General features: G+C 61.5%; 1 protein-coding gene across 2 annotated transcripts; it reads right to left on the reverse strand.

Annotated features, from left to right (window-relative positions):
* Positions 1-310: 310 nt before the first annotated feature.
* On the reverse strand, positions 311-15,406 carry CCDC88B (coiled-coil domain containing 88B). 2 transcript variants are annotated; one of them, XM_059710246.1, is made up of 27 exons: positions 14,829-15,406; positions 14,392-14,534; positions 14,145-14,256; positions 13,996-14,065; positions 13,863-13,921; positions 13,660-13,743; positions 13,437-13,580; positions 13,074-13,219; positions 12,859-12,940; positions 12,551-12,709; positions 11,651-11,797; positions 11,387-11,495; positions 11,080-11,216; positions 9,346-10,449; positions 6,083-6,210; positions 5,888-6,005; positions 4,994-5,089; positions 4,775-4,915; positions 4,030-4,286; positions 3,653-3,796; positions 3,267-3,453; positions 2,985-3,130; positions 2,563-2,661; positions 2,221-2,387; positions 1,473-1,679; positions 1,259-1,312; positions 311-511 (listed from the first exon to the last, which is right to left on the reverse strand). In XM_059710246.1, the coding sequence occupies exons 1-27, from the start codon at positions 14,886-14,888 to the stop codon at positions 456-458; spliced, it is 4,356 nt and encodes a 1,451-aa protein (XP_059566229.1). In that variant the 5' UTR covers positions 14,889-15,406; the 3' UTR covers positions 311-455. The 2 variants fall into 2 exon arrangements, with proteins under 2 accessions (XP_059566229.1, XP_059566228.1); XM_059710245.1 differs by having other exon boundaries at positions 1,244-1,312; positions 14,829-15,405.
* Positions 15,407-25,265: the final 9,859 nt, after the last annotated feature.

Below are 25,265 nucleotides of genomic sequence, written 5' to 3' on the forward strand. Positions count from 1 at the left end.
GCAGCCAGTGGACACAGCACAGACTCGGGTGATTGCATTCCAGCTTTATTTCATGTCCCAGCTGCGCTCAGAGATAGGTCCAGGCCATGGGCGCTAGGGAGCAGTTCTTGGTGTCGCCCCTAGACCAGGTAGGGGGCTCTCTTGTCCACTCCTGCCTGCCTCCTTCATCTGGAGGGTCCCCCAGAAACCTCCTCCTCAGCGAGGGCCGCCTGGCAGAGCCAGAGCCCTGGCAAGGAGCTGCTAGTGGGGGCCCGCTATGCCCCCTGCAAACAGGCCTATCCCAGCTCCATCTCAGGGCCCCAGTGCCGGCCATGGAGGCCCCAGGGGCCCAGGCCTCCTTGTCCAAGGACTGGCCCCAGACGCCCCGGCTCCCCGCATTCGTGGGCTGTCTGGGACCCCCACTGGGACTCCAGCGGCGAAAGGCCCACATTCCCAAGCTTCCAGTCCACGCGGTGTCACTGGCTGAGGGAAGGGGTGAGAGGGTGTTTCTCCGGTTCCTGCACCTCGAGGCCTGGAGGGAAAGGCTCAGCTCAGGCCCGCGCCCTCGGAGGCTCCCGGTACAGACCTGGCCCACAGGCCCTCCACCCTCTGCCACCGCCCAGCCCTCCACCATTCCCTCGGCTCTCCCCCTTCTTCCCAGCTGCACCAGCCACCTGGCTGAGCCGCCATCCCTCTGCCTGGAATGCTGTTCCCCACAGATATCAACCCCACCAACTCTCACCTCCCAGTCTTTGCTCTGACTTCACCTCCCTTCCGCGGCTACCTCGAGCACCCTAATTAACTGCACCCCACCCAGTGCTCTGACCTCCTTTTTCCCAGAGCATTGCCACTTCCTAATATGCCAGGAGGCCTGAGAGTAAAATACCAATGGACTTCAAAGACTCGTATGAAAAAAATAATATAAAAAATATCTCGTTAATGATCATTTACACTGACTACATGTTAAAATGGCAATACTTCAGGCCTATGGAGTTAAATAAAATGCTATTAGGTTTACCTGTCTCTTTTTGCTTTTTCTGATGAGGCTACCAGAAGGTTTGAAATTACATGCAGCTCACCTCTTATTTCTATGGGGCTGTTGTATAACTGCTATTTCCATGCACATTGCTTACTGTCTGCCTCCTACCCCAGAACGTGCCCGCTGCCCCCGCTAGCACAGCCCCTGGCACTGAAGGCTGGTTGTGGGGGTGGGGGGGCTGAATGAGCGCTGCCAGGGCCACGCACAGGGCAAATGCCCCCTCACCCTCTCGGCCGGCACCTGCTTCGTGTTCCGCCAGGGTCTCAGTGGAGCCATCCCATCCCATGCCAGGTCCTGGGGGGACACAAGGCAGCTACTGGGCCACAGGGACCAGAACAGAGGCAGGCAGGGCTTGGGGGGAGACACAGGGGACAGGAAGGAACCCCTCCCCCAAGGAGTCGCTGGGTCCACAGGGAGTCAGGGGCTAATGGAAGCAGGGACCCTTGTCCCTCACCTTTGCCCTGGGAGCTGGGTGCCTCCATGGGGCCCGGACGGCGTTGTCGGAATCGCTGCCTGGGGGTGTCCCCGGGGCTGAATGACTCCGAGCTTCGCCCCACTGGGAATCTGGAGCTGAGTTTCCGCCGCTGCCGGCCCGCCAGAGTTTCATCCCGCAGGCACACGGAGCTCTGGGCCCGGCGCATGGGTGCCGGGGAAGGGGACCCTGCAAGAGGCAGGGGCACGGGTATGAGAGCTGTGCAGGGAGAGGCGGGCAGAGTGAGGGGCAGCGGGCAGAGTGAGGGGCAGCGGGGTGGAGCTGCACAGGGCCAGGGAGAGGAGGCTGCAGAGGCGGGAGAGGGTCTGGGTGCTGACAGGCGCTGGCCCCTGCTGGCTCTGACACTAACTCACTCGGTGCCCCTGAGCAAGGCGCTTCCCCTCCCTGGGCCTCGGTCTCCTCGCCTGCTGACTGGAATAAATGACCTCTCACTACAGGCCCTGCGGCTCCGAGGTCCTAGGCACCGCGGCGGGTGGGTAGGACTGGTGGGTGGCAGCGCAGGCAGAAGGAGGTGGCAGACGAGAGATGCAGCTGGGACGCGGAGCAAAGCACCACCGGAACCATCTGAGGGGCGGGGGCAACAGGGAAGGCTATCGGGGCACGTGTGCCAGCCGCACAGGAAGGAAGAGACCGGAGGCGTGAGCGGGTGCCAGGGTGGGGATCAAGGACACGGGGTAGGGACCATCGGTCACCTGGCCCCCAGACCCACCTGTCCCATCTGCCTCCCTGCTCTCAGAGAGCTCCATCTCTGGGGGGCCCCCCAGGCTCTCGGTGCTGCCAGCCCCACTGGCCCACAGGCGTGGCCCCCCATGGAGGGCCCCCTCCCGCCGGGGCCGCATCAGCCTCTTCACCTTGTCTGCCAGCCAGCTGCCCTTCCTGGGAGCAAGAGGGCACAAGAGGGAGTAAGGCCATGGCGGAAGGGGACGAGAGGGCCAGGCCGGGGTGCGAGGCCAGGCAAACCCTCACGGGCCCGGACCTGAGCTGGGCCAAGGTCAGAGGGTGGCAGGGCCAGGCTGGGAGGACCCCTGACTAGGGGTGAGGGGTCACTCACTTGGTCCGGGGCAGGGGCCCCGGCTCCAACACACGGTACTGGTCCATGATCTTCTCCACCAGCTTCTGCTTCTCTCGGCGCAAGGCGTTGAGCTGGTCCCTGGGAGAGGGGCGGGGGAGCAGCATGAGGCCTGGCAGGAGCAAGGCTTGGGTTCCAGCCGGCACAGCCCTGCAGCTGGCACACAGACACACGCCTGTGTGGGGTGAAACTGCCACCGCACCACCCCCGGGGGTCAGCCCAGGACCCCCCTGGGCGCCTCCCCCGAACAACTACAGGTGTCTCCAGGACCAGCGCCCGCTGCCCCCACCTGCTGCCCCTGGCCCGCTGCTCCCACCGGCTGCCCCTGGCCCGCTGCCCTCACCGGCTGCTCCTGGCCCACTGCCCCCCCGGCTGCCCCGCCTGTTGCCCTCCAGCCCGCTCACAGGTACTCGCGCTGCTCTCGGTGCAGGTGGTCCCGGCTCTCCAGGCTGCGCTCCAGGAGCTCCCGGTTCTCCCGGCTCAGGGCCTGCACCTCGGCCAGCAGCTGCCGGTTCTCCTCTTCCTGGGCACTCCGCAGCTCCGTCAACAGCTGTTGGGGGCAGGCAGCGGGGCAGGTGGGGGTTCAATGGGGCTCAGGGTGGCTCCCTTACCCGCCCTCCACTCTGTCCCCAGCCCCCAGCCCCCAGCCCCCTCCAACCCCACTCCAGCCACCACCGCCCTCACACCTCACACTGTGTGGTCAGCCGGCAGGCGCTCAGGTCCAGCTGCTGGTTGGACTCGCGCAGCCGCTGGCTCTGCATCTCCAGCTGCGCCCGCTCCAGCTCCAGCCGCGCCAGCCGGCCCCGCAGCTCCCCGCGTTCCCCCTGCAGCTCCCCTCGCTCCCGGGACATCTCTGCCAGCAGCTTCTGTGCCCTGTGGAGACAAGGAGAGGTACGCGGGGCGGGGGGGCGGGGGGGGACCTGCCCCCCAGCCTCCTGAGGGCTAGAGGGCTGTGCTAGGGAGAGGCAAAGCAGGGCCCCACAGGGACAGTGACTGACTCACCGCCAGCCCGCTTCACAGAGGGCAACACTGGGCACTGTCCCAAGGGGCTGGGCTGCGCCAGGGCTGGTACCTGTCGTGCTCACTTTGCAGCCTCCGCAGCTCCTCCTCCAGGCCCCGCTGCCGATGGCCGTCCTGCATCAGGCGCTCGCGCTCTGCCAGGAGGGCCAACTCCTGCGCCTCCACGTTGGCCTTCTGGGCCTGCAGCTGCTCGTGCCTGGGACGGACAAAGGCTGAGAGGGCTGCAGGGACCTGGGGCAGGGCAGGCAGGCAGCCGGACTGCCTGAAGCTGGAGGTCTGCCGGGACCTCCCCGCACAGGCCCCTGGCAAAGGCCCAGGGCAGAACGCTGCCCCCTGCTCCCCGCTGCCCGTGAGGCCCGGCAGTGGAGGTGGGCACCAGGGGCCAGTGCTCCGTCAGGGGGAGAGGGGCTGGGGTCTGGGGAGACTCACCGGCCCTGCAGCTCCCGGTGGGCGAGCTCCAGTGCCCGCATGTTGGCCTTGAGGTCTCGGTGCCGGGCCAGCAGCCCCTCCAGCTCGGCCTCCTGCCGCCGCTGCAGCTGGGCCAGCGCCTCGTGGTCCCGCAGCAGGGCCTGCTGCTGCCCGCGAGCTTCCTCCTGGGACCGCCGCGCGGCCTGCACCTCCTCCTCCAGCGCCCCCAGCTTCTTGTGCAGCTCCTGGCCCTGCAGCTCCAGGACAGACTTCTCAGCCTAGGGCAGAGGAGGGAGTGGGCACGGCGGGAGTGGAACCCAGGCCAGAAAGGGAGCAAGGGACAGGGGCAGGCCCGAGGACCAGGAGAGAAGGCTGTGGAGGAGGCAGAGGGCTGGATGGGGGCAGCAGGGAGCCAGAGGCCGAGGTAAATGGGCAAGGAGCGGGGAGAGGTATCATGGCTGGCGCCGGGCTGTGGAGGGGAGGGCAAGGGGCACAAGGCATGATGTGACAGACGGGGCTGGGGTGGCCCAGAGAGCGGTAAGACTACTGGCTGGCTGTGGAGAAGGGGCTGGAGACCAAGAAACATGGGCACAGACTGGGGCCTGGAGGCAGGTAGAAGGGGAAGCGGAAGTGGGCAGGGGTCGGAAGGACAGCTGCCTGGGAGCTGAGGCAGGGGAAAGGGGCAGGAAACAATACCAAAGGGGCAGGGGACCGTGGTCAGTGGGCAGGGATCGGGGGGGGGGACGGGCACCCAGCCACCACCCACCTGCAGGCGACTACTGCACTCCTGCGCCTGCTGGCTCTGCAGCAGCAGCTCCTGGGCGCGCCCCTGCAGGCTTCCCAGCTGCCCCTCTAGGAGCTGCAGCTGCCCCTGCAGAGCCGTCTTCTCAGCCACCAGCACTGCATTCTGCTCGGCACAGAGGGGAGTTAGTGGCCAGGCCACTGCCCGCCTCAGCCCCCGAGCCCACCGCCGTCCACCACTCACACTGCGCTCCACCTCGACGAGCCGCCCGCTCTGGGCCTCCGGGGTCTTCGGCTCAGCGCGCTCCTTGGGCTCCAGCGCCACAGGGCCCTGGCGCAGCTGCAAGGAGAGGCCCCGGGAGGTCACGGAGGGGAGTGGCAGTGCATGGTGATGGCACAGGGACCTCAACAGTGGACCCTGGCCCACAGCCCCGCACTCCTGGCTCCCGCAGCTCCATCGCTCTTATCCTGCCCTTGTCGCCTTCTCTCGGTGCTACAGCTCGTGCCTGGCCCTGCTGCTCCTCCTGCAGGTCCCACTCTTCCTCTGGGCCCCAGTTTCAACATACTTTCTCAGAAAGCCTCCCCTGACCAACCCCACACGTGCCAGCGAGGCAGTCTGCTGGCTGCCCACTGGCCCCTGGCACCACCTGCGATAGTCACCTGTTTTCCTGCCTCTGTGCCAGGTGAACTGACTCCCTTGCACACGGCAGCCTGACACTGGGCTCCACCACACCCCAGTGCTGAGCGCTGAGCCCACACACTGCAGGGGCGTCAGAAACAACGACTGACTTAGGACAACGATAGCAGCAATTGAGCTCACTAGGCAACAGGGAGGCGGGGAGCCAAGTGGGAAAGGCACAGCAGTCACCTCGGAACCAAGCCCCCGGTGCTGCCCCTTTGAGGAAGGGGGAGGCGAGGCCCCAGAAGACCACTGGCCGTGGCAGAGTCAGCCTGACTCCCAGCACAGTGCTCCTTCCAACAGGCCCCCGAAGGAGTCACAAGGGAGCAACTGGCCAGGAGCCGAGGGGCAAGACCAGAGGGGCCTTGGGAGGGACAGGAGCCCGTGCGCCTGGCACATCTGCATGCAGGACGGAGGGAGGGGCGGGGCGAGGCCCCAGCTCCCAGGGCGAAGCCCCACCTGGAACAACTCCTCTTCCAGCTGCAGGGCCCTGGCCTTGAGCTTCATCAGCGCCTCCTCCTTGCTGGTGGCCGCAGCCTGCAGCTCAGTTTTCATCCGCTGCTCCAGGCCCTCGTACCTGCAAGGAGACACCTTGGCCTCTACCCTCCTCAAGCCTCTGCCTGGCGCTCTCTGCCCCTCGAGTCACGCCCCCACCTCTTTTGTTGAAACTCTTTTTCCCGAAGAAATTCCTGGCGCTCCAGAGTCGCCTGCTCCAGCTCCCTCTGCAGACGCTCCAGCCGGACCCCCAGCTCCTGGCTCCGCACCACAGCCTTCTCCAGCTCCTGAGGGCCGACAGAGCAGGCTCAGGGCCAGGACATACCACCACTGCCACCGGGGAGGGACAGACACAGAGGCCTGAGAGTCAGGAGGCCTGGCTTTCTGTCCTTGCTCTGCCACCCTCGACCAGTGATGGCGAACCTTTTGAGCTCGGCGTGTCAGCATTTTGAAAAACCCTAACTTAACTCTGGTGCCGTGTCACATATAGAAACTTTTTGATCTTTGCAACCATAGTAAAACAAAGACTTATATTTTTGATATTTATTTTATATATTTAAATGCCATTTAACAAAGAAAAATCAACCAAAAAAATGAGTTTGCGTGTCACCTCTGACACGCGTGTCACCTCTGACACGCGTGTCATAGGTTCGCCATCACTGCCCTAGACAAACAGCTTTAACCTTTGGGCCTCTACTCCCAGATCTGTAAAACGGAAGCAAAGCCTGGTCGCTGGGCAGCATGGGTATGAAAGAACTGGGGATTGTAAGCCTGGCAGGGCATGAGGGAGGCTCCTGGGCCGGGAGTCTTCACCTCTCGGAGCTCTCGCTTCCTGTTGTGCCCAGTGACAGGTGGAGGTGCCCTGTGTGCTGAGGCCATCCTAGCCATGAAGGAAAGAGGGGCTCAGCGGAAGCCGGTCTGGAGAGAGCCCTCAGCCACAGGGGATGGCCACAGAAGACAGGAACTTGGTGAACACCAGGCCTAACCACAGTGGGGCTGGGAGGGGGGAGGCAGAGATGCTAGGGCCCAGGGCTCTGGCAGTTGGGCCACACCATTGCAGAATGGGGCAGGAGGCTCAATTTGAGCTGTGGGCCCAGGGGGAGGTAGACCAAACCATTCCGAGGTGTGGGGGCCCTGGCAGGATAAAACCACAGGGAAAGGCCAACTCCGACCAAGCAGCCTGACAAATCCTGCCTCTGAAAACCAAGCCTACAGCCTTTGCTCTGATCTTCCTGGCTTAGCAAGCCCCCACCTCTCAGACCTCCCCTCAGAAGCAATGCACCTCCAGACACCTTGGCCTACTGCCTCTCACTGGAAAAACTACAAGTTTTTCCCATGATGCCCTGCTGCTGACAGCCAAGGGCTGAAGGTAAGAATGCAGGTACAGTGAAGAAGAACTGAACCTCTGCCCAGAGTCCTGCTCTGCCCTCGTCCAGGCCCTGGCCACAGCCCTCAGTACCCTCTCCATTGCACCTCCTGCCCTCCACCCAGTCCAGGAGGCCCACTTGGACAAGCCCCTCGGCTCCTGGTTCTCTGACCTGGTTCCCTGGTTCCCTGGCTGGTCACCTCCTCCTGCGCCACAGCCACTTACTACCAGCAAGTGCTCTGACCAGGAAATCTCACAACATTCCCCACGTGTCCTCAGCCTCTTCCACCCACTCAGTCCTCAGAGCTGGCTCTTCCAGCCAGCCTGCCCCACCCGCACCCTCACGGCCCACCTGCTGGCATTCCCTCTCCACGGCTGCCCCAAGCGAGCTCTCCACAGTCATTACCTGACAGCATCCTGTGGGGCAGGTCGTTTTTATTCCGGTTTCACAGGTGAGTAAACCGAGACTCAGAGAGGTTCAGTAACTTGCCAAAAGCCACAGAGCTGATAAGTAGGAGATTCGGGCCATAACCCAGGTCTGCCTGACAGCACCTCAAGTCACATCCTTCAGAGCGGGCCCCAGAGACAGCCTCTCAGATTTACTCTCTTACCCACACCCCCAATTTGCACATTCCCCAGGCCCCTGCATAATGCCCAACGGCGGGGGTCAACCCAACAGTGTGTTGTACCCCGCTTCTCTCCATTGGGAGGAGGCTCAGATCCGATGACTCCTCCTTGCTGAACCTCGGTACAATAGGGATGCTCAGGCGGAAGATTCGATTCCTGCCTGTGGCACTCCCTCCCCCAGCACTGGCCGCCGGCCCCAACACCCCTCGCATTCATTGCCTCATGTCTCCTCCGAGTCCTCTGAGGGGCCTTCCACACGCGGTCCTGACCACTCCTATCCAGGGCCCCACTGCCCTCATTAAAACGGCTGCAACTCCTTCGCGTGGAAGGAAGATGAAGCCCTGCCCAGTAGGAACCCGGCTAAGTGAGTTCTCACCTCCTTCCCCTGCCCTCCTCGGGTTCCACCCTACAAACTCCTCCTTGCTCACTGCCATCCTCTCCCTCCTCCAGGAGGCCTCCCTCATGGGTGTGCTTCCCGAGCCAGCACGGCTCCCTGCACAGTCCCGGCTCCACCCCAGATCGGGCGCGCTTCCCCGAGTCCAGGCATGGCGGCCTGGTACAGGGCCTGGCCACCAGGAGACACCCACAAACGCGCTCGAATGAATGAATAAAGGGGTTTCCAGGCCTCCTCTCTCCCCCATTTCCCGTCCAGGTCCAGCCACCTGGACCACAGGCACTGCCTCCCAGTGGCTCCAGGCCCCTGTACACCAAGGTGACCCTCCTCAAACCCAGTCTCCCACAGGTCTGCCCCACCCCCGGGGACTCTCCCTGCCTGGGGATGGAGCACTAACACCTGAAACGCTGGCCCAGCACACCTCTCCAGCTCCCAGCCCCCTACTCCTCCTGGGCCCCTGAAAATCTTTAATGCCTTCAAGTCTTTGCATAGGCTGTTCCTTGAGCTGAAATGTCCTTCCCCATCTGGTGGAATCTTGACCGACCGTCCTCAGAGCTCTCCCCAAAGCCTCTTGCCCAACCCCAGCATCAGCTCCCTCTTCCGCAGGCCCCCGCAGCACCCTGCTCTTATAGCCGACCTGTCAAGAGCGCGAATGAGGCTCTCCCACCACTCTCTCCTTTGGTCTCCCACAAGATCCGCCAGGCAGCCATGAAGAGTACCCCCTTTGACAGAAGGAGGCACTGGGTGCAGGTGAGTGACTGCTGAGGTCAGAGAGCCAGGATTTAGACCCAGGCACCCTGGCTCCCTGCCCACACTCTTATCCCCTCCAAAGCCGCCCCATTAGAGGTGGGGGGCACCTGCCCCTTTCCCAGGCCCGGCGTGCCTTTGGAAGGCAGGAACGGACTTCGTCTTTTTATCTCCAGTCCCAGCTCGATGCTGGGCTCAGTGGCTGATGATGGAATGAATAACCCAAAACTCCAGCCACTGGGCTGGAACCCCATTTCCTGCCCCGAATGAATATAAGGACCCACCTACCTCCTTGAGCGCCTGCCTCTCCCGGCGCTCCCTCTCGGCCTCCTCCAGGTGCTGCTGGCTCTGGTTCTCCAGGGCGTGCAGCCGCTCCTCTGCGGCCTTGGCCCGGGCCCGCAGCCTGGGTCCCTCGCGCTCCCACTGCCTCCGCTCTCGGCCTGCCGCCGCCAGCGCCTCGGCCAGCGCCTCCCGCTCCCGCGATGCAGCCTCCACCTCCTGTCGGGCTGCCTCCATTGCCTCCCGCAGCCGGGCCTGCTCCCGGACCTGGGCCTCGGCTTCCCCGTGGGCCTCGGCCTCTGCCCTCTGAGCCTGAGCCAGCTCCTCGGAGAGGCGAGCAGCCTCCGTGCCTCGGGCCTCCAGCCTCCGAGCCTGGACCTCCAGCTCAGCTCGGAGGGCCTCAGCCTCTCTCCTCAGCCGAGCCACCTCCTCTCTGAGGGCCTCCTGCTCTGGGTCACCACTGGTCAAGATCTCCCCCGGGACTGGTCCCTCCAAGGCCTGGGCCTCGGGAGCCATTTCCGGCTTCTGGGCTGGGTCCCTGATCACCCCCTCCAGGCGCGGTGCCTGCTCTCTGGCCTCTGTGCGCTCCTTGGGTAGCTCCAGCCTCTGGCCAGGGCACTGCTGCTCCTCCAGCTGCACGTGGAGGTGGGGCTCTGTGGGTTCGGGCTGGCTCTCAGGGACTTTGGGCACGGACTCCCCAGTCTCTTCTCCCAACAACAGCTGGGCCTGAACTTGGATCTCTGGACCCTGAGGTGGGGCCGCAGAGGCAGGGGTCTGGAGAGGGGCTCCGTGATCAGCCTCCTCCAGGGACTCCTGTGTCTCTACAGAGGGGCCTGACTCCTGAGGCGCCAGGTCCAAGGTCTGGGGGGCCATGGCAGCCGTCGGAAGGGGCTGCGTCACTTGAGGGTCGGAATCAGATGTCGGGGGACACCCAGCTGACCCCTTGGGGGCTGAGTCTGATGCTGGGGGAGCCAAGTCCAAGGCCTGAGGGTCTTCATCCCCCTCATGGCCAACCAAGCCCTGGGGACCATGGCCTGAGGCCGGGCAGGTCTGGGGAGCCACGGGCAGCGCTGGAACCATGGCGTCCTCACTCCGCTCCTCCAGCAGGGGGCGCTGAGGGCACATGAGAGGGAGGGTCAAGCCCAGCGGTGCCACCAGGAAGGACCACAGTGGTTCTCAACCTTCCTAATGCCGCGACCCTTTAATACAGTTCCTCATTGCCCTAACCAATTTCGCTCAGTGGATAGAGCATCGGCCTGCGGACTCAAGGGTCCCAGGTTCGATTCCGGTCAAGGGCATGTACCTTGGTTGCAGGCACATCCTCAGTAGGGGAGTGTGCAGGAGGCAGCTGAATCGATGTTTCTCTCTCATCGATGTTTCTAACTCTCTATCCCTCTCCCTTCCTCTCTGTAAAAAATCAATAAAATATATTTTAATACAGTTCCTCATGTTGGGGTGACCCAAACCATAAAATTATTTTCGTTGCTACTTCATAACTGTAATTTTGCTACTGTTATGAATTGCAATGTAAATATCTGATATGCAGGATGTATTTTCATTGTTACAAATTGAACATAATTAAAGCATAGTGATGAATCACAAAAACAATAGGTAATTATATATGTGTTTTCCGATGGTCTTAGGCAACCCCTGTGAAAGGGTCGTTCGACCCCCAAAGGGGTCGCGACCCACAGGTTAAGAACCGCTGACCTAGGCGGATGGTTGGGGAAGGGACTTGCTCACCTGGCCACCTGGCTGCCCTTGCAGCTCCTGCAGCAACGCTCGAAGCTCCCGATTCTCCCGCTCCAGGGTGCGCAGCTGCCCGGCCTCTGCCTCCCTCACTTCATCATGTATCGAGGGGGCCGCTCCTGGCAGGGGTGCTGGGGCGTGTGAGATGAGGTCAGGCCCCCTCCCCACCCTTAGTCCTGCCACACTCCCACCTATACCCCCAGAGGCCTGGGGGAAGGGATGAAGTCAGGAGCCGTCCCCACCACAGCTGCAAGGACACACGGAGCCCCAGCCCCAGCCCCTCCGCCGGGGCTCCACTCACACTCCCCAGGCGAGCCCGGCGGCGGCTCCAGGCTCCGCTGAAGCTCCAGCTCCAGCTCCACGTTCTCCTCCACCAGCTGGTCCACCTGATGCCGCAGAGAGTCCAGCTCCTGGGGGCAGGGCAGGGTCAGACACGCCCTCCCCACAGGCCCAGGCCCAGGCCCGGTGTGTGGGCGAGAGGACCAGCAAAGAACGCTAGGAGAAGGGGTGCCGGGGTCACTAGGGAGCCCTTGGGGGACCATTGGGGTCACTCTGGCAAGCTCACCGCGTGAGCCTCGCCCAGCCGGGTCCGCAGAAGCAGGTTCTCGCGCTGGGTCTCATGCAGCCGAGCACAGCGCTCTTGCGCGGCCTCCAGCTGCTCCTCCAGCAGGTTCTTCGAGGCTTCCAGGGTCCCAGAAAGCGCCCGCTCCTCCTGGGGTGAAGCGGGGACACAGGGCCAGTGGTTCCTGTGCCGGGGCACCCAGGGCCCCAGAGCCTGTCTCCGCTCCCGCGCCTGACCCCACATCTGCCCCTTCCAGGACCACTTCCCTAGCACCTGGCCCCGCCCCTTCTCCGCAGAAACCGCCTTCCAAGGTCTCATCCTGCCAGGACCTGCTAATCAGCCCCCACTGCTAGGGACTCTCTCCAGACACCCCATCCCCTACACTTGGCCCCGCCCCCTCCTCAGGACCCACCCTTACCCACAAGCCCCACTTTCCCCTCCATCTGCCCCATCGCCCAGAGAGCCTTTACCCAGACACCACCTCACCCATTTCTCCCAGCCATGACCTTAACCTCGGTAAGGCCTGAGTCTCCCTTTTCCAAGCCCCAATGTGCTCCCCCTTACCCTCTCCCCTGCAGGCCCCGCCCCCGCAAGCCCCACCCTCCCAGGCCCCGCCTCCCGACTCACCTCCAGCAGGCCCTTGCAGGCCCCGCCCCCCGCAAGCCCCACCCTCCCAGGCCCCGCCTCCCGGCTCACCTCCAGCAGGCCCTTGTAGGCCCCGCCCCCGCACGCCCCACCCTCCCAGGCCCCGCCTCCCGGCTCACCTCCAGCAGGCCCTTGTAGGCCCCGCCCCCGCACGCCCCACCCTCCCAGGCCCCGCCTCCCGGCTCACCTCCAGCAGGCCCTTGTAGGCCCCGCCCCCCCCGCAAGCCCCACCCTCCCAGGCCCCGCCTCCCGGCTCACCTCCAGCAGGCCCTTGCAGGCCTCGGCTGCCTGCAGCCGCTCCCGGTAGCGGCGCAGCTCCTCCTGCAAGCGGGGCAGGCGGCCCGCGCGCTCCCGCAGCGCCTCTGCCTCCTCGCGGTACAGCTGGGCCCGCTTGGCCTGTCCCAACAGCGCCTGGGTCTGGGACAGACGGTGCCGCGTTGGGAACGGCCAGCCGCAGCCACAGGGATTGGGGACGTGAAGGAGCCCGGGTAGAGGGGGCAGTGGGACGCGGGAGGTGCTGGGGAAGGTGAGGAAAGGTGGCGATGGCAGGGAGCACCTGAACGCACCTCCTGGCGGAGCCTTCGAATTTCGGCCTCTAAGCCCTGCACCTCCTCCTGGGAGTCCAGCAGCAGCTCGGCCTTCTCCTCCCTGGAGGAAGGAGACACTGGAGGGACCTGGGGACCAGCAACCCTTCCCAGGCCTGGTCCAACCCATATGCAGGGGGCTGTCCAGGCCTAAGCTACCCCTCTCCCTCGGGCCTCTTCCGAGCCTGCGCACTCACAGCTCCTGGCGCAGGCGGCGCAGCTGGGCCTTGGTGTTGGCCAGCTGCAGGGCCAAGTGGTTGGAGGAGCCTTCCAGAGGGGTCCCAGCAGGAGCCTCTGGCAACAAGGGGGCTGGCTCTCGCTCCAGCAGCAGCTCAGCCAGCCGCTGTGGGAGGTCAAGGGTCAGGGGTCAGAAGTAACCTACTCTATTCTCCCCCTACACACTGTCACCACAAGCTGAATTTGGCTCTTACAGCCCTGTCAGGCAAAGACCCCCAACCCCACACCTGGGCCTCAACTCCCAACTCCCCCACACACCTGGGTCCCCGCGGTCCTCCCAGTCCTCCACCTGGCCCTCTACACCATACCCCTGCTGCCCCCACCTGGGCCCCCACATCACGCTCCCGTGCCAGTCTCAGTAGTGTCCCCATCAGGCTCCGGGACAGCATCTCCAGTTCTGCGGGTGCCAGCTCCCCAGGCTCGGGCCCTGCCAGTGCCAGCACCATGCCCGCCCCAGGCTGGGTCACCTGGGTGGGTAGGGAAAGCAGTTCAGCTTAAGAAGTTGGAGGCAGGGTGTCCCCAGGTAGTGCAGGTCCGAAGCCATACCTCCTGTATAGCCGCCGCCAGCTCGCTCTGCACCTCCAGGCTGAGGCCCTGGATGTGGCGGATGAAGAGTTCCCGGTGCTCGCACTGCAGGGGAACAAGTGGGGGGGAGGGGGGAGGGCTGGCGTGAGCCTCCCACCTCTGCAGCCAAAGCTGGGCCCCACCCTGCCCGCTCACCTGCACCCACCCTGCCTGCTCCCGCTCACCTGCACGGACGCCCCCAGCAACAGCCGAAGGATGCCTTCCAGCTCCTCCACCGCCTCCTCTGCAGGGCACAAGCACAGGGGTTAACAGGCCGCAGGAGGGGTAGACACAGGAAAGGGGGGCGGGAGAGGGTACCTGAGAAGGGGTCAAACCCCAGTGCCTGAAGGTCTGGGGGTGCCGACAGGATCAGCAGCTGCAGCTCCTCCTGAGGGCACAGAGGGGGGAGATGAGACGGGCCTTCCTGTGGGGGCTCCAGGCTCAGCCTCCCTCTCCCAGATCCTCACCTGGTAGAAGTCCCTCAGTCGGCCCCACAGGTGGTTCAGGTTCCACACTCTACTGGCTGCCGGATCACCATGGTCCCTGATCACCCGAGGGCCCCCTCGGGAGCTAGGGGCACTGTGGGCACAGGGGGCCATTGGTTGGAAAGGGACTCAAGGACCCACCTCCCCTCAGCCAGGCTCCGCCCCCAGACCTCAGGCTGCACCCACCAGCCTGTCTTGTCCCCTCCCCGCAGACCTTGAGGCCCCTTACATGATGCCCAGCACCCGGAGGAGCAGGGCCCCATCACTGAGACGCAAGAACCTCTTCTCGGGACAAAGGGGACTCTCTCCTTCCTCCTCCTCTTCCTCCTCAGGCTCCTCCGCCTCCCCCACCAGCCCAGCCAGTCCCAGCGCCTGTGGGAAGCAGAGAGGTCAGCTGGCCCAGGTGAAGCCCCCATCAACAGAGTGAATCCTGAGCCCCTTGGCCAGCTCCCTGAGCCCAGAGAGCCCCCTTCTCACCAAATCCCTGAATGTCCCTGGGCCCCAAGATCTGGACCCCTTTCCCTGCCTCACAGCTGCCTGGACTTCAGCCCCACATTTAAGTCCAGCCCCCTCAGCCCCCATCTCTGCCCCACTCTCCCCACCCCAACGCCAGCCCCTCCCTACTGCTCACTTCCCCTCCCCACCGCCTTCCCCCTGCCGCCTCACCCAGGTGGCCAGGCTCCCACTCAGGAAGTCTCTGAGTCTGGGTCCCTTGCCCCCGTCCATGACAGGTCAGGGTGTTGGTCGCGCCGTGGCAGCTACACCTGCCCTGAGAGGAAGAGGAAGTCCCCGGGTGGGGGATCCCGGGCCTAGCCACAGACACCCTGTACAGCTTCCTCCTTCCGGGTGCAGGCTGGCCTGTGCACCCCCAGAGTCCTTCCTCTGCCCCCACTTCGACAAGCTGCACCCTCCCAGCGTCTCCCGCAGGGACGGAGATTCACAGGGCACGCGGGGCCCCCAGAGCAAGGCCCCCCGCTCTCCTGGCTCCATGGGCAATGGCAGGTGAGTCTCCGCCTCTCTGGGCCTCTGTTTCCCAACTTGAAACCCGAGAGGGTGACCTCGGCCTTGCACCTTCCAGAACCCCTCAGGGGGCCCCAGCCTTACGGGGTGAGTCGGGGTGCCCACAGCTGCATCTTCTCATTTGCTGGCTTCTCTTCCCCTTGGTGTTTCCCCAGCTTATCCAAACTGTCGCCCAACTCGTGAAGCCTGGCTCCATGCCACCTCCCCGGAGGCCCGTCTGGCCCCTCCCGATACTCTATGCGCACTGGGCTGAGACAGGACGTCGGGACCACGGGCAGGTGACCTCACGGGCTCAGTGTCCCGTTTGTGAGAGAAGTGGGTGGGGCTCCTGAGGGGAGCAGTTCGAGGCAGAGACCAGCAGCATCGGCTCTGAGACCAACAGGCAGGACCTCTCCGTGGCCCACTGCTCTCTACGGGCCTCATTCGTTCACCAGTGCTGGGCACTGCTACCAAAAATCACACTATAATGATGCAGCGATAGTAGGCGCATGGATGGGGAAGGGACTGCGCTTCAGGAAAGGCATCCGGAGGGGGCTCAACAATGAAAGTGGAAAAAAATTAAAATACTAAACAAAACAACTTAAACTAAGAAAATAAGTGGCCCTCGCGGGTTTGGCTCAGTGAGTAGAGCGTGGCCTGCGGTCTAAAGGGTCCTGGGACAGAGGAGGAAACAGACTCAGGGAGGTAACGTCCCAACGTCACTCGGCTGTGAAGCAGCAGGACCGACCGGAGGAAGGCAGTGGGGCCAGGGCGCCAAGTCGCTCAGGACCGAGGTGAGCGGGTCCGACCGGCAGCGGGAAGCCACGCAGGGTGGTTGGCAGGAGAGCCGTCTAACCCCGAGGTGCACCAAGGAGGTCACCCTCTCAGGGCGTCGTCCTGAGGATCCCTGAGCGGGAGCCTGGCTCAATCGTCCCTTAAATGCTCCTGGGTGGTTCATACAGCAGGGGTCCGTCCCAATTGGGCCCCCTGTGAATTTACTTCTGTTTGGATCCCGCCCTCGACCCCCACCCCCCCCCCCGCGGCCTCCAGCCCAGGCAGTCTCCTGGGGCCTCTGCTGGGGTTAGCCAAGCGTCACCGCCGGCCCATCCATCTCCGAGCCACAGCCTTCCTCGGCCTCCGAGGCAGCGGCCGTGTCGCAATTGCTCTCACATCCGTCTCTCCAGACATGCCTGGCTGCACCCGGGCTGGCTCTCTGACCTGGTTCAGCTGAGTCAGGCCCACGGAGACGGGGCTCCCTCATCCCCTGACACGCGGGTCCTGGGATTCCCAGGTTCGCTGTTGAGGGACGTTCATCAGAGCCTGGCAGTGGTCCCTTCCCTTGAATAAATTTTTCCTTCCAAGAAGTTTTCAGATACCAGATCAAAAATGTCAAGACTAAAAGATAAAATAAAATAAAATAAAATTTTTAAAAAAATGTCAAGACTGCATAAGGGCATAGAAAAACAATCAAGTCTTCCCCTCAGCACTCCCAACGCCCCCTCCCCGACCCCCTCCCCCCGTTCTCGATCCCCCCTTCACGTTTTCTGGGTCCCTCTGAGATGCCACTGCCCGCGTCCCTCTGTAACAGGTGGCTGCAGCCACAGCCACAGCTGGGTACCTCCTTGTTGTGCAATATCTTTTGCAATCTGCTTCACTGCTGTTCAGGACCGTCGGCCTTGGCCCTGATGGCTGTGTGCATTCTAGCATGCTGCTACCCCAGCACCATTGAAACCAGCGGTCGCCAACCTTTCAGACCTCACGGACCACCAGTGGTCCACTGAGCCCCTGGTTGGCAACCGCTGATTTAAACTCTCTTGCTGACAAATATTTTACATATTTGCATCTTTGCTGTTGCTACAGTGCCATAGTAAGTGCCCTCCTCAGAAGGCTTTTCCTGGCAGGTTTTAAGGGAGTTCGAGGCATGGAGGCCCAAGAAGTAGGTGAAAAGCAGAGAGAGACGTAGACAAATGGACAAGGTAGTCAGTCTGCAGCCGCTTTCTCCAGGCTCTCCCCGCCCTGGGGCTCGGCTTCCCATCTGCACAGCAGGGGGTGGGGGCGCGGCAGGAAGGACTCAGTCTCCCAGTTCCCTTCTGGTTTGAGTTCTCTAAGAGCCAGGGTCCGACCCTAAGGCCAGAGCAGAGGACTCTGGGGCTGGAGGAACAGGGCTCACGGAGGCCAGGGTAGGTGGTGGCCTGGTCCAGCCAGAGCTCCGGACAAACAAGGGCTGAGTCAGAGAGCTGCGTTTTCTCCCAGAGCCCCGCCTGGCACCCCAGCAGTGGGGAGCGGGAGGGGGGGGGGGGAGCTGCAGCTCCCTAACCAGATGGGGCAGGGCCCCAGGCTCAAAAACTAAAAGTTTCCAGGGCCTTCTGGTCTAGAGTCTGGGGGGTTCCCTCCCCCACCACCCAAGTGTCTGAGACTGATGGGGTGGGGTAGGAGGAGGCAGTGGAAGCCAAAGCCAGGGAGGGCGGGGCCAGGGCCAAGTGCCCAGTGCCAGGCCAGGTGCCCAGGGACTCGGGGTGTGGCCTGCAAGAACTGGGCCCTAGCAGCTGAAAACATCCCAGCCCCCACTGCCTGCCACTTGGCCAGCTCTCCCTTCCTGCTCTCCCCAGGGCACCCCACACTTCTAGGGGACCCTGCCCTGTCTCCCCCTGAGCCTTTTACCAAAGCTGGGATGCTGGTACCGGCCCTCCTCTAGGCAGCCTCCACCCAGTGCCCAAGGAGTCGTTTGAAAATATTAGCTGGTCATGACCCTTCCCATCCTAAACCCTCCAGTGGCTCCTCCCTGTACTTTGTGGGGGGCTTTTGTGGGGGGGGGGGCGCGGGAGTATTTGTTTGTTTTTTAATGTTACTTACTTACTTACTTATTTATTTATTTTTAAATAATCCTCATCCAAGCATATTTTTCCATTGATTTTTAGAGAGAGTGGAAGGGAGAGAGAGAGACAGAGAGAAACACTGAAGTGAGAGAGACACATCGATTGGTTGCCTCCTGCATGCCCCTGACCAGAGCCGGGAGCCTGCAACCAAGGTATGCGCCCTTGACTGGAATCGAACCCGGGTCCCTTCAGTCCACAGGCTGACGTTCTATCCACTGAGCCAAACCAGCTAAGGCTCATCTCCCTTTAACTAGTATAATGAAGAAGCTGATACACAGACGGGCTGAGTCACTTACTGAAGGCCACACAGCCAGGACGCAGTGGCGCCAAGATGCAGAAGGCAGACAAATGAGTGGTTTTGAACAAATGAATTCCTATTTCAGAAATAAGAAAAGTGAAATGCAAAGGGGCTCGGGGGTAAGTAGGGCATCTGAGGGCAAACCCAAGGCCTCAGGCCCTGAAAGTTGCGTCATCTCCCTCCCACTCCCTTGTTGCCCTCTGGTGGGAGAGCAAGGTTGGAGCCAGCACCTTGTTTGCAAGCAAGGGGAGACCCACCGCCAAGCCCTGAGGCTGCCAGCCTCCCTGTCATTGAAGACACACAGTAAGACAGCTCCAAGGCACCGTTAATATCCATAAGCTGGCAAACATAAATCCAGAGGGTGACACTGGGGCTGGCAGAAGGTGGGGAGAGGTGCGCACGCACACGTCGCCGCCGCCCGCAGCCCTCGGAACGGCCTCACAGTTTCCAGAGACCAATAAAACTGCCACCGTCCTTCCTGTCCTTCCGCGGGCACGCTGGCCTCGGGAACACGCCCGAGGAAGAAGCCCAGCAGGAAACACAAACAGAATGTGTCATGCCGTAACCGGTTTGCTCAGTGGATAGCGTCGGCCTGCGGACTGAAAGGTCCCAGGTTTGATTCCGGTCAAGGGCATGTACCTTGGTTGTGGGCACATCCCCAGTGGGGGGTGTGCAGGAGGCAGCTGATCGATGTTTCTCTCTCATCGATGTTGCTAACTCTCTATCTCTCTCCCTTCCTCTCTGTAAAAAAATCAATAAAATATATTTAAAAAAATAAACAGAATGTGTTTGAAGCTGCCCTCCTCCCGGAGACAACGAGATGTCCACCAAGAGAACCCAACTGAGCCGCAGCTTGTGGACAAAACCCCTTCGCTGCCTTCACCTGGTCTGCTCAGGCCGGACCTCTCCATCTTTCTCACTCAGGACTCAGCACAGGCTGTTCCCGCGCCTGGATCACCCTTCCCACCTCCGTGTAGTGGCTGTCTGTCCATCTTAATCACAGCCAGACCTCATTTCCCTCCCTGACTGCATGGTGTGTGGGGTGTGCGAGACCGCGGATGTGACTGTGGGAGGCACAGGGGCAAGCAGAACCCCCACGTCTGAACTCGCCTTTCGTACCTACATGAGGTGCGAGCGGCTTCATCCTGGGAGAAGCCACTGGATTATCGATCCTTTGTAGCGGTGATGGTTGCACAACTTGGTAAATAGACTAAAAACCACCAAATTGTACACTTTCAACCAGTGAATTTTCTGCCCTAACCGGTTTGGCTCAGTGAATAGGATAGAGCATCGGCCTGAGGACCAAAGGGCTCGTGTTATATTCTGGTCAAGGGCACGTACCTTGGTTGCAGGCTCCTCCTTGGGCCCTGGTCAGGGCTCGTGCAGGAGGCAACCAATTGATGTGTTTCTCTCACATCAGTGTTTCTCTCTGTCTTTCCCTTTCTCTTCCACTCCCCCTAAAAATCCATGCATGGGAAAATATTCTCGGGTGAGGATTAACAAAATAATAATAATAATAATAATAATGTAAATAACAATAAATAAAAAAACAAGTGAGGTTTCTGATACATAAATTATATGTTACAAAAACTCCATCTCTAATGAATCTGAGGGTGTGGCCCACGTGGACTAGCTGGGGGAAGGGACGGGGAACAGGCTGTCGCCTTCAGCCAACTGGACCGACCTGGGGCCTTGACGGTTAGAGCGCGTGGGGCCGGGTAGGAAAGGGAGGGGTGTCTCAGGTGGTGAACATTGTCGGGGAGATACTGGAGAGGCAGAAGCTGGAGGACCCACAAGCTAAGGAACTGAGGTGACTATGGAGACCAAGGCTGCAGGGACAGCGGCTCAGAGAGGGGTCAGTGGGTATGAGGCAGCACAGGGATGCGGGACAGCTCAGCATGTGCCCCCCAAGCCTGATGGGAGCAGCAGGGAAGTGACACTGTCCCCTCGGAAGCTTTGGATCCCCACAGTCCCTCTGTTCCAGCACAACCCTCCTACCCCACCCGTGACTTGCTGCTCACCCATATCCTTTCTCCCTTAGTCACACACCCCGGGTTTTCAGTTAGACACATGGCAGCCTGGAGCACAGGCGACATTTCCCAGACTCTCCTAGTCAGTGTGGCCACACGAATAGCTCTGCCCAGGGAGATACGAGTGGAAAGGAGGTAGCGGCTTCCAGGACACGGCAAAGCCAGCTGACACGGGTCTCTTATCTCCCTCCTGCTGGCTGGCCCATGACTGTGGTGGCTGGAACTCTAGCACCCACATGTTTAAAGTGACAGCGCAGCCCAATGGAAGGAGCCCGGGTCCCTGACCCCCTGGAGCAGCCACAGCAGCCCTAGATTGCCGGCCTCCCCACTGCGTGTCTGTGAGCCACGCCTGCCTTCAGTCACGGTCCTTACGTCACTCTCCAGCAAACCCAATGCTACTTCAGAGCCACTGCTGTCCATCTCAGGCCGACACAGTGGGACCAGCACCAGGACGCTGCGGGAGGAGAGCTGTCCCTCTCCCTCCCTTTCCTCACTGCGTTACTCCTCCCCAAGCCTGTGCTGTGGCCCCGCGCTCCCCACCCTGAGCAGGGCACCTTACCTGTGTCTGTGTCGAGTAAAGATGATTCCCAGCTCAAGCAGGGATTGATGCGACTGTAAATAGGATGGCAGCCCGGCCGTGGCTCAGTGGTTGATCGTAGACCTACGAACCAGGAGGTCACAGTTCAATTCCCGGTCAGGGCACAGGCCCAGGTTCCGGGCTTGATCCCCAGTTGGGGGTGTGCAGGAGGCAGCTGACCAATGATTCTCTCTCATCACTCATGCTTCTATCTCTCTCTCCCTCTCCCGCTCTGAAGTCAATTATATATATACTAGAGGCCTGGTGCACAAAAATTTGTGCACTCGGGGGGGAGAGGGGGTCCCTCAGCCCAGCCTGTGCCCTCTCTCAGTCTGGGACCACTCAGGAGATAATGACCTGCTGGCTTAGGCCTGCTCCCGGGTGGCAGAGGGCAGGCCCAATCCCTAGGTGCAGCCCCTGGTCGGGCTCAGAGCAGGGCTGATTGGGGAGTTGGGGCGCCTTCCCCTGTCATGCACAGAGCAGGGCAGATTGGGAGGTTGCGATGCCACCCTCAGTCACGCTCAGGGTAGGGCCGATTGGGGGGTTGGGGCACCGCCCCGTCACACTCAAGGCAGGGTCGATGGGGAGGTTGCGGCGCCACCCCCTGTCACGCACAGAGCAGGGCCAATCAGGGGGTTGGGGCGCTGCCCCCTGTCACACACAGAGCAGGGCCGATCAGGGGGTTGAGGAGCTCCCATGTCACTCACAGAGTAGGGCCAATAGGGGAGTTGGGGCACCGCCCCCTGTCACACTCAGGGCAGGGTGGATCAGGGGGTTGGGGAGCCGCCCTCTATCACCCACAGAGCAGGGCCAATCAGGGGGTTGGGGCGCCGCCACTCTTATACTCAGGGCAGGGCCGATGGGGAGGTTATGGCTCTACCCCGTCACACACAGAGCAGGGCCCGTGGGGGAGGGGGGGGTTGTTGGGGCGCCGCACCCTGTCACACACAGAGCCGCAGGGTGATCAGGGGGTTGGGGAGCTCCCCCTATCAGGCACAGAGCAGGGCTGATCAGGAGGTTGGGGCGCCTTCCCCTGTCACGAACAGAGCAGGGCGGATAGGGAGGTTGTGGCCCCGCCCCCTGTCACACACAGAGCCGCAGGGCAATCAGGGGGTTTGGGCACTGCCCCCTGTCACGCTGATCCCGGTGCTGGGAGGCATATTACCCTTTTACTATATAGGATAGAGGCCTGGTGCATGGGTGGGGCTGGCTGGTTTGCCCTGAAGGGTGTCCTGGATCAGGGTGGGGGTCCCCACTGGGGTGCCTGGCCAGCCTGGGTGAGGGGATGATGGCTGTTTGCAGCTGGTCACACACCCTTCAGGGTGGGGGTCCCCACTGGGGTGCCTGGCCAGTCTGGGTGAGGGGCTGAGGGCTGTTTTCAGGCTGACTGAAGCTCCCAACTGCTCCTTTTTTTCTTTTTTTTTTTTATTCTGGGCCAGTTTTAGCTCTGGCTCCAGCTCTGAGGCTTCTGCTGCTGAAAGAAGGTATCTGGTTTGTTTCGGTTCTATAATCGAAACACTGTATAACTCCAGCTCTGAGATCCTGGCCTCGCTGAAAGCAGGTTTCTAGGGTTTTGTTTAGCTTCTATATTTGTTACAATGTTTCTTAAACTGCAGGCTCAGAGGCCTGCAGCGGCAGGCGGGGAACGTTGGAGTCCTCCGTCACTGAAGCAAGCAAGCCTCATGTTAGTTTCAAGCTGCCTGGCTGCCGGCCGCCATCTTGGCTGGCAGTTAATTTGCATATCTCGCTGATTAGCCAATGGGAAGGGTAGCGGTCGTATGCCAATTACCATGTTTCTCTTTTATTAGATAGGATATATATATATATTTTTTTTAATTAGAATGGCAGATTGCTCCGCATACCCATTAACACCAAGAATCAAGCGTTCACACAGACGTGACCCTATCGTCTCCAGAAGTTATACGAACACACATGCGTGCCCACACACACATTTTCTCTGTCGGCTGTCCCTCCCGGGCGCCTGAGTGGCCGAACCCCAAACTCCGCCAGCAGGGTCAGTTGCCTTGGGGCCCGCAGCCTCCAATGCTTTGATCATGGTGCCGCGTGGCTGCAGCCCAGCCTGGTCCAGGCCAGGACCCCTCCAGCCCACTCTTTCTCTCAGAAGCTCAGGTTTGACTCTCGGGCCTGGCAAACATTCCCCCTGGAGACATCTTCCCAGATCCTTAGGTGCGACACCAAATAACATATGGAGGCTCCAGGGACCTAGAGGCTGTAGACAGCAAGAGAGCCACTAGCCCATTATACTGATGAGGAAACTGAGGCACAGAGGCACAGTCACAGAAATGCTCAGTGCCAGGACTGAGCTTTGACCTCTCTCTCCCTTCCTAGCGCTTTCCCCACCGACGTGGGCTGCAGGGGTTCTCTTTATTTTTTCTATAACCGCTTATCGGGCATTTACTGTGCGCTAGGCACTGTGCCGGATATTCTACGTAAATTGTCTCATTTGTTCCCCACTACGTCCCTGTGAAGTGGGCTGGACTGTTCTCACTTTAAAGATGAGGGAAACTAACGCACCTGCCCAAGATCCCCAGCTTCTCGGTAGCAGGTCAGCATTCGCAGCCTGGAGGTCTCGGCCCAAAGCCTGGTGCCCTGCTCCGCTTGAGGCTCCCGGACAGGGGTGGAGGGCTCGCCTGGAATTCCTGGAAGGACTTCAGGGATCCCATGAAACCGTTAAGGAGCACGTGGGTGTCCATGTGTGCACATGCACACACGTGTGCAAGCATGCATTTTCTAAGGGAAAGGGTATTGCTCTTAGCAGCACTTCAAAGGAACTCGACTTAGAAAAGGCCCAGGACCACTGACCCCGAGTAAAACCCTTGGCCTGTGGATCAGCGTTGCTGTCTTGGGCAGGTCACGACAGGAGGGGAAGTTTTAGTTGGAGATATGTTTCAGGGTGGGGCGTAGGTTGGTTGATTTTTTAAAAAAACATGTTTATATTTATTTCAGAGAGGAAGGGAGAGCGAGAGAGAGATGGAAACATCAATGATGAGAGAGAATCATTGATTGGCTGCCTCCTGCACGCCCCAAACTGGCGATGGAGCCTACAACCTGGGCATGTGCCCTGACCAGGAATTGCACCCATGACCTCCTGGTTCACAGGTCGGTGCTTAACCACTGCGCCACACCGGCCGTGCTGGTTAGGTGATTTTAACGTTTCCCTTATCTACAGGCCTGAAGCCTGGCCTGCCCACCAGCAGCTCGGCCGTATCCTCTTGTCATGCGATAGTTGACCTGGGGCCTTCAGCCCCCAGAGCAGCTCACAGGGCGCCGCCCATCCCAGCAAGCTGGACCATCTGGCCAGCAGCCAGGGCCATTGAGGCCAAAGCCCCGTCTCCACCCACACCCAACGGTCAGCCTGCTGTCCAAAGGGGCCCCTGAGCCCTGGAACCCCCTCACCCAGCCTAAAGGCCCAGCCAGTGGCAATAAGGACCCTTCCTCTCAGGGGCCTTGCTGGCCTTGGCCAGGAGGGGAGGAAACAGAGGCAGCTGAGGGGCAGTGATGGAGGCTGGGCGTGCCTATTGGCAAGCAGCTGCCAGGGCGACAGGTCTGCTGCCGGGAATGGGGCACCAGCTCCCGACGCGGATGCTCCCTCCACCTGGAGTTCAGGACCACGCACTGGTACGCACACAGGTGACTGCAGGGGGTGGGCACTAGGCCTCAGTTTCCTCCTTTGTATGATAGGAGAATGAAGAGATGTTGTCCAGGAAAGAAAGGGCCTTTCTGCCATCAAGTCAAAGACCGCACCGTGACAGGGAGGGTCAGCCCCCTGCCCTGCCCCAGCCCAGGACCCTTGAGGAACAGCAGGGAGTGGGAGAGACCTGAAGGGGCAAAGGTCAGAGGGTGGGCCCCCATGCTGAGTGCCCTATCCACGTGAATACCACCCCAACCTCCCAGCCCCTTAGGCCCCAGAAGCGCCCTTCCCCCCAACACCCAACAGGTGGCCACCTGCGGGACACCACCCGGCTACGTCCTTTCCTGCACTGTCCACCTGGCACCTCTCCCCGCCTCCCATCCAGCTCTGCCTCCACACAGGCCAGAGACCAACCTGACCGGACACTGCCCTGCCCACATCCTCTCCCTCAGCTGTGTGCCTTGCGTGGGGCAGCAACTTGGGCTACCCCACCTGCATCCCTGTAGCCACCTGATCCCTCTCCCGGAGCACCGACCCCACTGCCTCAAGGACTGTGTCCTCCAAAGGCCTTTCCTTGCCCTTCTCCCTGGCCTCCCAGTGAGTGCCGCCCACCTGGCCAGCCCTGGGGGCAGGGAGGATGCTCCGAGCTGGTGCTGGCTGGACCAGGCAGG

The sequence above is a fragment of the Myotis daubentonii genome, chromosome 9, assembly GCF_963259705.1.
Source record: "Myotis daubentonii chromosome 9, mMyoDau2.1, whole genome shotgun sequence".
Lineage (NCBI taxonomy): Eukaryota > Metazoa > Chordata > Mammalia > Chiroptera > Vespertilionidae > Myotis > Myotis daubentonii.